The sequence below is a fragment of the Emys orbicularis genome, chromosome 1 (genome assembly GCF_028017835.1).
Source record: "Emys orbicularis isolate rEmyOrb1 chromosome 1, rEmyOrb1.hap1, whole genome shotgun sequence".
Taxonomy (NCBI): Eukaryota; Metazoa; Chordata; order Testudines; family Emydidae; genus Emys; species Emys orbicularis.
In genome coordinates, this window is record NC_088683.1 from 70,617,889 (window position 1) to 70,630,930 (window position 13,042).

Consider the following 13,042-nt stretch of genomic DNA (forward strand, 5'->3'; position numbering starts at 1 on the left):
AGCTGAAGTTGCGTATCTTAGGTCAACCCCCCTCCTCCTCCTCCTCCCCCCGTAGTGAAGACCTAGCCTAAGATTGCCATTCATTTCTGTTACACCCAAGAAAGGAAAATATGTTTTCAAGTATCATGGCTAAATGTAACTAACATTATCACTGATTTGCCAGGACTAAGATATTTGTCCACAGTGTTTGCCAGTGTCACTTGAGTGCTGTCTACTTTACCTTATTCACCCTGAAGTTTTTTTAGAACAGAGCATCAGCTGGTGCTCTTAGTTGTTTGCATACTGCTCAGGACTCTGGCATCCCCATTCTTGCCGTCTGCCTTGATGTCAAGAAGGTATATGAATAAGCATATATGTTCTAATGCCCCAGAGGTTTTTAGATGTGGAAAATTTTAATAGAAAAGAATTGTTTCTGCAAATGTTAATGCAAGAAATAATATACAAGTTTACCATACAACTAAAGAATTTGCAGACCTCCTTATATGAATGTTATTAATGAAAAGGAAAGAAAATCTTACATTCATAATGAAGAAACTTTTTGCCATTTTTAAATTTTGATTATTTTAGCATTGTATACAAAGTTCTGAAACTTTGATGAAACTTTACGCTCTGTCTATTCTCATGTTTATACACCATTATTAATGAGTAACGTTACGGTTGCTCAGCCAACATGGAAATAGCCAAAAATCAATGACATACTAGGCAGTGCTTTCTTGCCCATAGCTCACTATTCATAAAGGGCATTAACAAGCAAAGAAATGCATTCCCAGTAATATGGATCATTTACTCCTGCTCCCCTAAAATTCAACAAGAGTTTTTCTATTGTCTTCAGTGGGCGGAGGATCAAGATAAAACAGAACAAACTTCTCTCCTGAATTTATTGTTGTAAGTCATCCTGACTTTACAGGAGGCAGGATATGAAAATAGTACTAATAAGGTTTCAATAAGATTTTTTTTAAGTTGCCCAAAGCATTTCTTAAATAGTTTTTATTTGTCTTTTATCTATTTGGTATATACAGGGTACATGATTATCAGGTTTGATGTCACATAAAGGTTTAAGTGGAAATTATCTGGGATTTTCTCTATAATTCATTTGTGGCTAGAGTTGGATGGGAAATGGAATTTTCATCCCCCAAGAAATTTTGACATTTCAGAATTAGTTTCCATTCTGAATTGGAACAAAAAAAATGAAATATTTTAAAGAAGGAAAAAATCCAAAGAGGTTTGAATTGGCATTTTGAAATGGAAAAAAATGAAATTTTGTTTAGAAATGTCAACTCAATTTTTTATTCCTTCAAATGCAAAAATGGAAAATTTAGTCAAAAATCAACATTTTCTTGTGAAAATGTTTATTTAGATGAAGCCACATTTTCCTACAAGAAAATTTTTCATGCAAAAAGCTCTACCCATGTTGCCACTCAGGAGGGATCCCAATCTAATGATGATTTAAACTTTATTCCTCATCATACCATGACACATTATCACTATATAATAATCAGTGAAACCTGTAAAGTAATCATCCTTCCTAGGAAACATGCAGTCTTAAAAGTTGTCTACATTCACATTGAGCCTGATCCTGGGGTGCAGCTGAATTGAACAGAGTGCAGGTGAAGGTTATTTGTGTACGTGCAAAGCTGCCTTAACGATCACTTTTGCATTCCCCTCATTCTGCCACATGTCTGTGCTGGGTTGGCCCCCCTGTGCAATGTTAGAGCAGCCTAAGGATCACTCTGTCTTACACTGGGCTGCAGACAGTCACAAGAGGTTGGAATCAAACAGGAATCCGCTTAGCACAGGGCCATCCCAACCAGCCCTCCTTTCTTTGATACACTAGCGGAAGGGAGGGAGACTGATGTGAGTACCCTTAGGCTGGCTACATGCCTCGGGAAGATCACCGCTACTCTGGGGGATGCTCCCTGGGCAGGTTCAGCCGGCTGTAGGACCAGATTAGGCTAGCAATGCGGTGCAAACAGTCTGCATTGCATTGCATCAGAGATCCAGGCGCCTTGAATGTAGTTCTGCTTCACCTTAGTGGAAAACCACCTCCATTAAGCAACTGATTTTGTTGGTCCCTTTAGTGGGTACATGGAGGGTGGAGTTTGTGGCACAGCCAGTGAGAAAAATCACAGACAGGGTTTTTGTTCCATAATAATGACAGTTTTATGTTTAAGAGAAATATCCTCTGACCCTGGTCCAATATCTGTACCCCTGAGAACAGCCTGTAATGTTTCTATGCCATACAGTACACATTTTCTGGTCAGCCATGAGCCTTCCAATTTCCCAATTTATGTTCTTCCAACACTTATTAATAGTTTTCATATTGTCACTGTAGCAATTCTTTGGACACTCAGCCAAAGAAGAGAAAACTATCACAGCTTCTAGACACAAATCTCTGACGTGGTCCAGATCTGCTCTCGTACATTGTATGAGCCGCACACTAGGCCTAAGGCCCAGATCATTTCCGTCCAAGTGAATCACCACAATGACTGGCAGATCACAGCCTCTTAAGTCCCTGGTTAGATGTTGCAGAGTGGGCAAACTCAGATGCCAACACAGGCCACCTATCTCCACCCAAATCAGTCGGTAGTCAGCAATCCCCATGTCATGGTTTGCCCCTGGCTCTCCCACAAACTTCTGCAACCTTGTGATCCAAGAATCACCCACAGTCCACACATTGGCAATCCTGGCATCGCACATATTTCTTTTCCCTCAGTGGTCAAGGTATGTGTACTATCAATTCCAAACCTCCATGCTGTGTGTCTTTGGAAATACCACACTAATCTTCCCTGAGATCCGGAAGTAGCCACTTACTTCCCCCACGGGCTAGTAAAATACAGATTTTATCAACCAACCTAAGGCTTGCCTACCACCTGTCCTCATTTCCTGGCTTCTCCACAGCGACAACCCCTCTCCCTGTCCCCCCTTCTCTCTCTCACACACACAACCCCTCTCCCTGTCCCCCCTTCTCTCTCTCTCTCTCTCTCTCTCACACACACACACACAGTCCTCTCCAGCTTCTCGCCACCAAATATAACAGTTTGGTTAAACCAGCTACTGACTATTCTGCACACACAGAAGCCTCCCCATAAACTGAAAACATGTTCTATTATAACAGGCACGACTTGTAGCAAGAAACCTGAGTTATTAAATCTTTATTGCACAGGTGTACAAAGCTCAGACTAAAAATGTCAGTGGTGGGACGTTCACCAGGGGCAATGGCTTTGGCCTATCCCCTCAAACTACCCACGCAAGCATAAAGTGACTGCAGAGAAACCCCCTCAGGTGCACAGTGATTCTTCCAGACCCTACATCTATGCAAGTGAAGAAGTGAACGTGTTCTTAGATACCATTCTCAATGAGTTAATCGGTGGGGCCTGCGGACCCCAGTTTGAGAAACACCGCTCTAGCCATTTGTCTGTATTGGCACATGTGTATTGTAAAAACTGTACATTTTCTTAAATACCATTCTCAGTTTAGGTCCCCCAAATATTTATGGGTTCCATGCATTATCTTGGGTAAAATTTGACAGAATTACACCATTTTGACCCACATCACATCAGTAGTGTGATCTCTATCTCTGTGCAAAAACAAAACAAAACAAAAATCACCCAGAAACTTTTTGAAAAATGGCTACTTTGCAGGGGGCTTGTATTTCCACAACCCCTAGCTCAAATTACCCCAAATTTGGGTCATTACCCCTCAATTGCACTCTTCTGAGGCATATCAAATTTCAAAGGAATCCAATTAAGCATATTTAAACCTTTAAACAGAAGTTGTGACACAACCTTAACTATAGTGATGGGCCAGCACCACTATAATCTTGTCCCAGTTCCTTGGGCATAGTTTGGGGGGTCCAGGGAGGCGTTGCCCCCCCCCCAACAGCAATCCTTGGGCAGGCACAGAATTTGCCCCCCCAGTCAATTGGCCCGACTGGAGCTTCCACCCCAAAATATAGTAGTCAAACTATGCCTAAGTCCAGATCCTGTATACACTGACAATAGTCCAGAATACCAGTAATAGTTATGGAAGGAATTAGTGTTTTATTCTTAAATCTGAGAGTCAGCTCTTTTACTTTATCCACTTTTAGAATTCTGCATGAAAAGTATCTTTACATGAGCTGCAAAACATGTGGTCAGAGCATACACAGTACAAACAATTACAGTGGACTACATTCTGCATAATTTAAGCATTTACTTTGGACATTTTAAGTGAGCTCATGATAAATATCATGCTGGATGTCATTTTATAGGCTGCGTATCAGAGGAGATCAAATATTTTTGTATCCCTAAGTTGGCTTTCTTTGGAATATAATAGATCTTTTAAACGGCCCACATGTTAACTATATATTTTAAATTATAAGTAAGGTCATGTTTATGAGTTAATGGGTTTAGTTTTGAAAGTGCCAAAACTTTGATCAACATGAGTAAAAAAATTGGCTGAAAACTATAATTTTGCTCAATGTTTTATACATCAGTATAGATTATTTATATGATGCCAGGAAACACATAACCACTAACGAAATGTTTTATTATCTGCAAGTAGGAAAATGGTACTCAGGAATTTATTTTAAAAAAAGATTAGATAACAAAGAAACATTTGTTATTCATACATTTTAAGAGCACTTGTAAGTCCTGCAACTACATTACATACTGTATAAGCCATAGTAGCTTCTTGCTTTGCCATAAAGTTATATTGAAACAATAATTCACTTAACTTTGAATCACAATTAAATATGACTGCACACACACACATACATACAGGGGACAATACCACTTACATTTGGGAATTTATACTTTCAACTAACTCAATTTCTAAATTTTCTGTAAAATATGTGGAGGATGAAATCCTGATCCCACTGAAATCAATGAAAATATTGCCATTAACTTCAGTGCGGCCAGGATTTCATCCATAGTTTCTGGATCATCTAAAACAAAACAACTTCTATCCTGCAACCCTTGTGCATGTAGCCCCTTTGGAGTCAACACGTGCTGCAGTCTGAGACCCCACATGAGACAAGATGTTAATCGCAATACAGTAACACATTTAAATTGAATAAAGCCTCCATTCTTTAATCAGTGTAACTGTCAAACTAGTGCAACTATAACTCCTTAGTTTACATACAGACATCATGCAGACAAGAAATTTACTTCTAACCAAACACAAAGAAACGCCATCTACTCACTCAAATTATACCTTATTTGAAAACACAGGCAAAGTATGTTGTTTCCTGGGGAGTGGGGGAGGTACAGCATGGGTATTTCTAAACTTTTCCAGCCTCACCCATTGTTGACAGACCCTTGAGTTATTTTGGAAGCTCTGTCTCTGCTGCTTGCCATGTCAGTTATTATACTGAAAATTTAATTGTACAAGGGCTTTGACACTGAACTTTATAAATTTGTTCCAACTGACCTTGTCTCAGTTATTTGCCAGTCTGGCACGGAGCCTTAGAATTCATTATTGGTTCTCATGCAGTAGGTAGAAGCACTGTGGAGTAGGAGACAGAATGGACCCGACATTTTACATGACTGTAAATGAGGAAGCACTTTAAATAAAGAGATTAGTATGCTTGCCACAAAGAGTATTCATTCCCCCTCTCTCAAATGGACCCAGTTCGGGTTGTGAAGGATTACCTCCTTATGCTCAGGGTGCATCTGTTTGTTCTGTAATGTTTTCAAACATGCTTTTGAAAATTCACTACTGCTTCCTTTTAATAACATCCTGTAAACTGGCAGCCTGAATAAAAGTGCTAAATAATTACTTTGGTAGTGCAAACAAGTGTGCAAAGTCATTAAAGCAGATTAGAAGTAAGTAGAAGCATAGAAGTTATGATAAGCATACAGATCACATATATGTTCCCTGACATTTCAGAAAATTGATGTGTTCTTCCAATTGTGCTCTACCAGGAACACAAAATAAAAATAATTTTAAACCATTGATTATATAGGGCCTGATTCTTATCTCAGACCTGTTTACGCACTTGAAACTGCATTGATTATTCCTGATTTACACCAGTGTGAGATCACAATGAGTCCCATAGAATCTAGAGAAAAACAAATCGTCTTTTGTGCAGGTGTTCTCCCTGTGTTGGTTCTGCAGCAACCAAACTGCTTTAGTTTTTCGTACGGATGAAACCAGCTCATCGGTAATGCAGGTGCAAAATAAAAGGAAGTCGTCTCTGCCCTGCAAATGACACGTTAACTTCAGCCTTCATGAGAAACACAGGAAGAACCAATATTTCACAAAATGTAATAGATACAATTAGTCAGAAATAAAAATTTATTTTCAGGCTTCTAAGATGGTGCTGAAAACTATGAAAACAACAAGGAGTCTGGTGGCACCTTAAAGACTAACAGATTTATTTGGGCATAAGCTTTTGTGGGTAAAAACCTCACTTTAAGCTTTCGTGGGTAAAAACCTCACTTCTTCAGAAGTGAGGTTTTTACCCACGAAAGCTTATGCCCAAATAAATCTGTTAGTCTTTAAGGTGCCACCAGACTCCTTGTTGTTTTTGTAGATACAGACTAACACGGCTACCCCCCTGATACCTGAAAACTATGGAGAGTCAAATGGTTCTTTCAGTTACGCAGAAGCAATCCCATGACCCAGAGACATTAAAATAATGAAAGAGTCTCTGAATGAATTTCTGACCTAGTTTTTAATCCCTTCAGGTGACTGAGAGCTCAGAAGGGGAAATAAACTCATTGCTCAGCCTATGGAGGAGTGCCCTGCACCATTCAAAAGTGACCCCTTCAGTCCATAAAAGAGTCACACTGATGGCTCCAAAATGAGTCCAGTTTAGATATTGACTATAAGAATGTTGACCATGGAGTGGGGCCTCAAGGACCAGAACGTAAAGTAGAAGAAAATATGGGTATCTCCAGAGCACCAACAGGGGATGTGATGACCCTTCCCCCCACTCTCCCCTTTTGTACTTGACAATATCCTTTTAGGTCTGTTGTGTCGATTCCTTTTCTCAGAGTCAGTATTCTAAATTTCTTGTTTTTTAGACGCTTGGATGCCAACCACATCAACTACGTGCCACCCAACTGCTTCAGTGGCTTGGTCTCTCTTAGACACTTGTGGCTGGATGACAACTCTTTAACAGAAATTCCTGTGCAAGCTTTTAGGAGTTTATCAGCACTTCAGGCAATGACACTGGCATTGAACAAAATACATCACATACCAGACTATGCTTTTGGAAACCTCTCCAGTTTGGTAGTTCTGTAAGTTTTATTGATTTTTTTTAAATGATTTTTGCAAGACCTTGGCCTCTTTGTAATAAATTATTTCAAGATGCAATGTCTAAATTAAGCTTTGTAAGAGATACTTTAAAACTAGACTGCCCCAAAATGTGAAATGATCTGTAAACCTTGAGGTTGGTTAATATGGGCTATTGTTTTATGTTATAGTTTTAGCATTAAATTGATATTTTGGGCTATAAACCTGACACCTCACATAACACATTTTGTACAAGATGCATCATTATTATGTCATAATCATATCATAATCCTACCACTGTGATAAATATGGGGTGCAGAGTGTCACAACCATAAAAGCTCATCCGTCACCTCTCGCAAGTGCAGAATGTGAGCAATACAATTGTACAAGGTACAAGCCATACAGGGTAAGCAGAAGGAATTCCATCTACCACCTTGTGGACAGACTTTGCTCTCTGCCTGTGTGGGTACAGATTGAGTTTCAGTATGAGATTTTAACCTTTTTAGATTTTAACCTTTAAAAGAATGGGTATGTGTCATTTGGCTGAGCTTCCAGATCCCTCAGTTATTTTTCATCATGTTGTCAACCACTTGTTAAGGTAGAGATCTTCTCATGCCCCAGCTCTCCTCCCAGTCTCATTTCCCCACCTTCCCTGCTGAAACTTCAGTAACATTAGGACAATTAAGAAGACAAGATGAAAATAAGCTTCACTTGATGCAATAGGTGCTGCTGCTTGGCTAGGTCCCCTCATTTTGCATCTGCTGTTTATCTCCTGTTTCTGGGTGTAAGACTTTAGAGTTATTAGTATTTAATCACCCCTAACTATCTGCAGCACCTAGTGTTCCAATCTCTCCAAATCACTTAGTGTGGTTCTGTTCACATGTTTTGCTACCCTCTCTCCAGTTCTGCAAATCTTAAGTCAGTGGGAAAACTCACACTGGCTTCAATGGGAGCAGGATTGGACCTGTGGTCATTAAAGATGCAAAACTAATTGGAGTTTTGGGGCAAATTCTTCATACTGCTATAGCCTAAAAGGTCAATATAGTATTTGGGATCAAAATGATTGAGGTTTCTTCCTAAAGAGGAAAAAAAAACATTTTTTTAGTACAATATCAGAATCTCTATCTTTTAGAGTCAGTTCATAAATAGCTGAATACAGTTTGTGTAGGTTCTGAAAAATTTATCGAGAGCTTCTGATAACTAAAATACTTCTGTGTAAAACAAAGACATGGATGAGAATAGTATCTGACTCTCACATTCACAGACCTTCTCTTCTTTTATGTACAACTCCCACAGTTTCTCTCCTACCATGAGGGCGGAGTGAGGAAGGTAAAATAGGAGAGAGAAGTCAGCTGGAAAAGCATTCTCTTAAACAAAAAAATGCATTGAAATTACACCAAGTTACATCCATTCATGTTACTAAGCTACACAGAGCAATTTCTCTATTAAGATCTAAAAATTTAGAAATAGGCATAAGCAGCAAAATTCTAAGCCAAATTTTGAATGTCCCAAACTTTCAGATCTGCAGGTTTGTTTCAAGCCAATCACTACCAAAAAAGTCAAACTGAAAATCCTATCAATTACATACCATACCATTGGAAATTAATTGTTAATTATGCTAGTTTAACAGGGAGGAAGTCAAGTTATAGCATCAGTGAGGTCAATTATATTTACTAACACACACTGAAATTCTGATTTTTGGTCACGTGAATGTATCTGTTTCTTACTACACTTCGTCAGGCCTCATGTACATTTTGTCACTTCCCTGCTTCCCATCCTGCCCACTCCCCATACCCAGCAAAAAAAAAAAACAACCACACAACACTTTTAAAGACGTTGTATCTAATTTAAATATATATTTTTAAATCACCAGTGACCCTATTTTTAAAGTTTCAGACACTTAATAGGAAATCCCCATGTGTCTAAAATTAGAACGTCAGGCAAGGCAGTTTTAAAACAAATATGAAGACAGAAAACAAATACATTAAATGAAAGAATCACAATCTCTGCAGTTTAAAAGCAAAACCTTTCTGTGGAACCAAATCAAAGCCTGGGTGGGTGGGTGGATGGGGGGGGAGGGGTAGAGGTGGGGGAAATGCCCTCCTATACATGCTCTTGCAAAAAGCATGACTTGCATATAATCAGTGCATGCCTGAAAATAAGTTTCTTTTGATTTAACCATCAACATGTTTTGCTTAACTCCACTGTGTGCAATGTGCTTTCCTGACTGTGCTCTTAATGTTCCCCTGCAGACATCTCCATAACAATAGAATCTACTCCCTGGGAAAGAAATGCTTTGATGGGCTCCACAGCCTAGAGACTTTGTGAGTTGACCTCTTATTTGTTTCCCCTTTTTTTTTTCCCCAGTGTTTTCATTAATATTCTGAAAGAATAAAAATACCAAACATGCTTTTTGGCTTGCTTAATTGCTAAAAGCCAAACATGCTTTTTGGCTTGCTTAATTGCTACGGGCTCTGGATGATTGTTTACAATGATTGCAATACACATGATTGTGTACAGTGATCCTATTTCTCAACTATAAAACTACACTGCTTTTTTTGTAGCAGCATTTATTAATAAATTATTTAATGACATTTTAAAACTGTACCAGGCGCAAAATAACAAATAACTATTCAGGGATAGTTATTCTTGCTTTGATAGTGCTACAGTATTTATTTGTTTATCTTTAGTCAGCAACGCTAGTTGACATAGAGGTTAAGGAAAAATTCATTGTAACCAAAAAGCTTTTAAGTTTGCAGAATGCATCTTGCCACATAGTGTGGTTGCGGAAGCAGTCAGATACTTTGACCTCTTGAACAAAGGAAAAGCTCGAGGTAGCATCAATTACAAACATGTTCTTCTTTTTAAAAAATTGCTCCAATTGTTAGTCTTTAAAGGATTCGCTTGAAAAGTTTCTGTGTTAGAGGGATAAAGTCACCTTAGCACCTACAATAGTTCAGTAAAGTGCAGGAGGTGAACACAAGGCTTCCCTGAATAGCATAAGAAAAAAAGAATTCTGGGAAAAGAAGACTAAACAGGAAAACAACTCCAAAGTTTAAAGGAAAGTAATTTGCTCCAGACATGCACAAATAAAGATATCACCCCCTCTGTTTGGTATTGGAGCCCTGACCCACTAATACCTAAGGGACAATAATCCTTGCATATCTATTCCCCTCCCTCTCCTATACCACAACCAAGTGAATCCTCTCTACAGATCATAACCAACTTTACCCAACCAGGGCACTTCAAGAGGCCCAACGGCTTTGGTGCTGATGCAGAAGTCATAGAGTTTCAGGCCAGAAGGGACCAATAGATCATCTAATCCAGGGGTCTCAAACACGCGGCCCGTGGGCCGCATGCGGCCCTTAGAGCTCTTCCCTGTGGCCCGCCAAGCTCCCCGCAGGCCCCCCCCCAGTTACTTCCTGTTGCCGCCAAACTCCCCTCACCCCTGCCCCCCCCCGAGTTATTTTATGTATCAGCTAAGCTCCCCGTGCGCTGCTCCCCAATGTTTGGGGCCAGATCTCTCCCCTGGCCCCGCCTGCCGCCCCCATGCACCTCCCCCAAGTGTCCCCCGGCCTCACTTGCTGCCCCTTCACTGCCCCGGCCTGCAGCTCACGCTCCGATCTGCAGGCTTCTGGCATCACTTGCTGCCGCAGGGTCCTAGTGCCCCCCTCCAATAGGGTCAGGGCAGGCTGCCCTTCCCCTGCCCTAGTCCTGAGCCTCTCCAATGCCCCAAGCCTCTCCAATGCCCCAAGCCCCTCATCCCCAGCCCCACAGCCCTCACCCCTGCACCCCCTCCTATCCTAAAACTCCATCCCAGAGCCTGCACCCCTACCCCCTGCCCCAGCCCGGAGCCTGCACCCAGCACCCAAACTCCATCCCAGAGTCTGCACCCCAGACACCCTCCCCCATCCAAACTTCCTCCCAGAGCCTTAGGCAGGTGGGAGCGAAGTTTGTGGGGGGAGGGGGGGCAGGTTTTGGGCACCACCAAAATTTCTACAAACCTGCCACCCCTGGAAGAGGCAGAGCAGGGGTGGAGTGGTGGTGCAGCCCAGTGCAGTGGGGGGTGGCTTTACTGAGTGTATATATATTATTAAAACCGCTTGGAGGAGGAGGTGGAGAAGAGACGGGGCAGGGACGAGGCCTCATGGAAGGGGTGGAGTGGGGGTGGGGCCAGGGGCAGCGAGGCGGGGTGTCAGTGATGCGGCCCTCGGGCCAATGCACTAGTCCTCATGTGGCCCTCGCGGTCATTTGAGTTTGAGACCCCTGATCTAATCTGACCTGGTGTATATCACAAGCCACCACAACCACACAGCACCAGCACACTAAACCCAACAACTGAAATTGGACCAAAGCATTCCAGCCCACAGGAGACTAGACTTTTATGTGCCACAGGAAGAATGAATAAACCAAATGTCAAACAAACATCATCAGAACCTAGTGGTTGGTTTGCTTTTTAATCCACAAAACCATGCAGTGCTCACTTTCCAGTTGCACTAGGATCGGGGGGGTTAATTTTGATCACATAAACTAATCCTCTCTACTAGAACTTGAGTCTTCTATTGTCAAGAGCACCCTGCAATGTTACAGCTTTGACTTTTACCCACTGTGCATAGAGAGAAAGTCCCTCAATAAAATACCAGAACAGAAGAGGGAAAATGTGATTGTTCTTTAAGGAGACATACACACAACAGTATGCAACTGTCCTGAAATGGGGGGAAAAAACAGTGATTTTAGTTATCCTCCCAGCCCTGGCTAGCTGGTGTGAAAGGGAAGAAGATATAGATGACAACCTTGATCCTGGAAAGGAGGGAGGAGAACTTGGAGAATATGGTACCTACCACAGTCATGTTTATTATTGCATTGGTTGGCACGACCATCAGTGGGGAGGCTGTTTTGGAATCTGGCGTCAAGATAGCCAATCACCTGGGCTGCATTGGGTGTCACAGGGTTATCCTCTTCCCAGTCTGGGCAGATCCAGCTCAGCTAGAGGGCCAAACCAAATTACAAATGTTCATTATCTGTGTAATCAACGCACAGGGCCTGAAGGGATTTACAAACAGGAAGAAAAGCCCTGTTGACTACCGACAGCAGTTTCCTGCCTGTGTTATTAAGGATGATGATATTTTGTTGAAGTCCAACGTGAATCATTGTTTCTATTTAATTTAGTCAAATTATCTCTTATTTAAATTGTTAAAAATATATTCTCTACAAAGCAGAAGCTTCTATGGTGCTCCATGGAGCTGCACAGTTTGACAAAACAGACCTTTCTTCATTTTAGTTTCAACTGCATACTTGGGCCAAATTCTTCTCTCAGATGATGTGCATGGGTTTCCCAGGCCAGGAATAAGCACGTGGCTAGTGAATGTGCTGGAATGAGGAAATGTCTCACTAACAAGCAGTTCTTAAAATGGAATACTGGGTTGCTACCCTAAATAAAATATTATTTTTAGACATGTGTGTGGCGAGGAGTTGTTCTTTCTCCTTTACTCCGTATTGATATTGTCAACCTTACTGCAATCTTAAAAACTCAGAATAGGTGAAATCCTCGCCCCATTGAAATCAATAGACGTTTTGCCATTGACTTCACTGGGGCTGGGATTTCGCCCAATAACTATTTTTCCATTGATATTTCTCCTTTGCTATTCCTGAATATTTATCTTTCTTGTTTTCACATACTGTGCCAAGAAACAGGTCAGAAAAGAAAATTAAAGCATGATAAACATGGGAGTTGGAAAAGAGGCAAACTGAACCTAAATAATGTGACATATGAACCATGTAAGATTCAATTCACTGTACAAGTACAGGCATTTATTTTAAAAAT

The 13,042-nt window shown here is 40.9% G+C and overlaps 1 protein-coding gene across 1 annotated transcript in view; it reads left to right on the plus strand.

Annotated features, from left to right (window-relative positions):
• The window catches only part of LGR5 (leucine rich repeat containing G protein-coupled receptor 5), a 134,520-nt gene that overhangs the window by 87,890 nt on the left and 33,588 nt on the right, over positions 1–13,042 (plus strand). The window contains exons 5-6 of the mRNA XM_065406449.1: positions 7,008–7,223; positions 9,471–9,542. Coding sequence (XP_065262521.1) covers positions 7,008–7,223; positions 9,471–9,542 — 288 coding nt within the window. The remainder of the gene's footprint in view (positions 1–7,007; positions 7,224–9,470; positions 9,543–13,042) is intronic.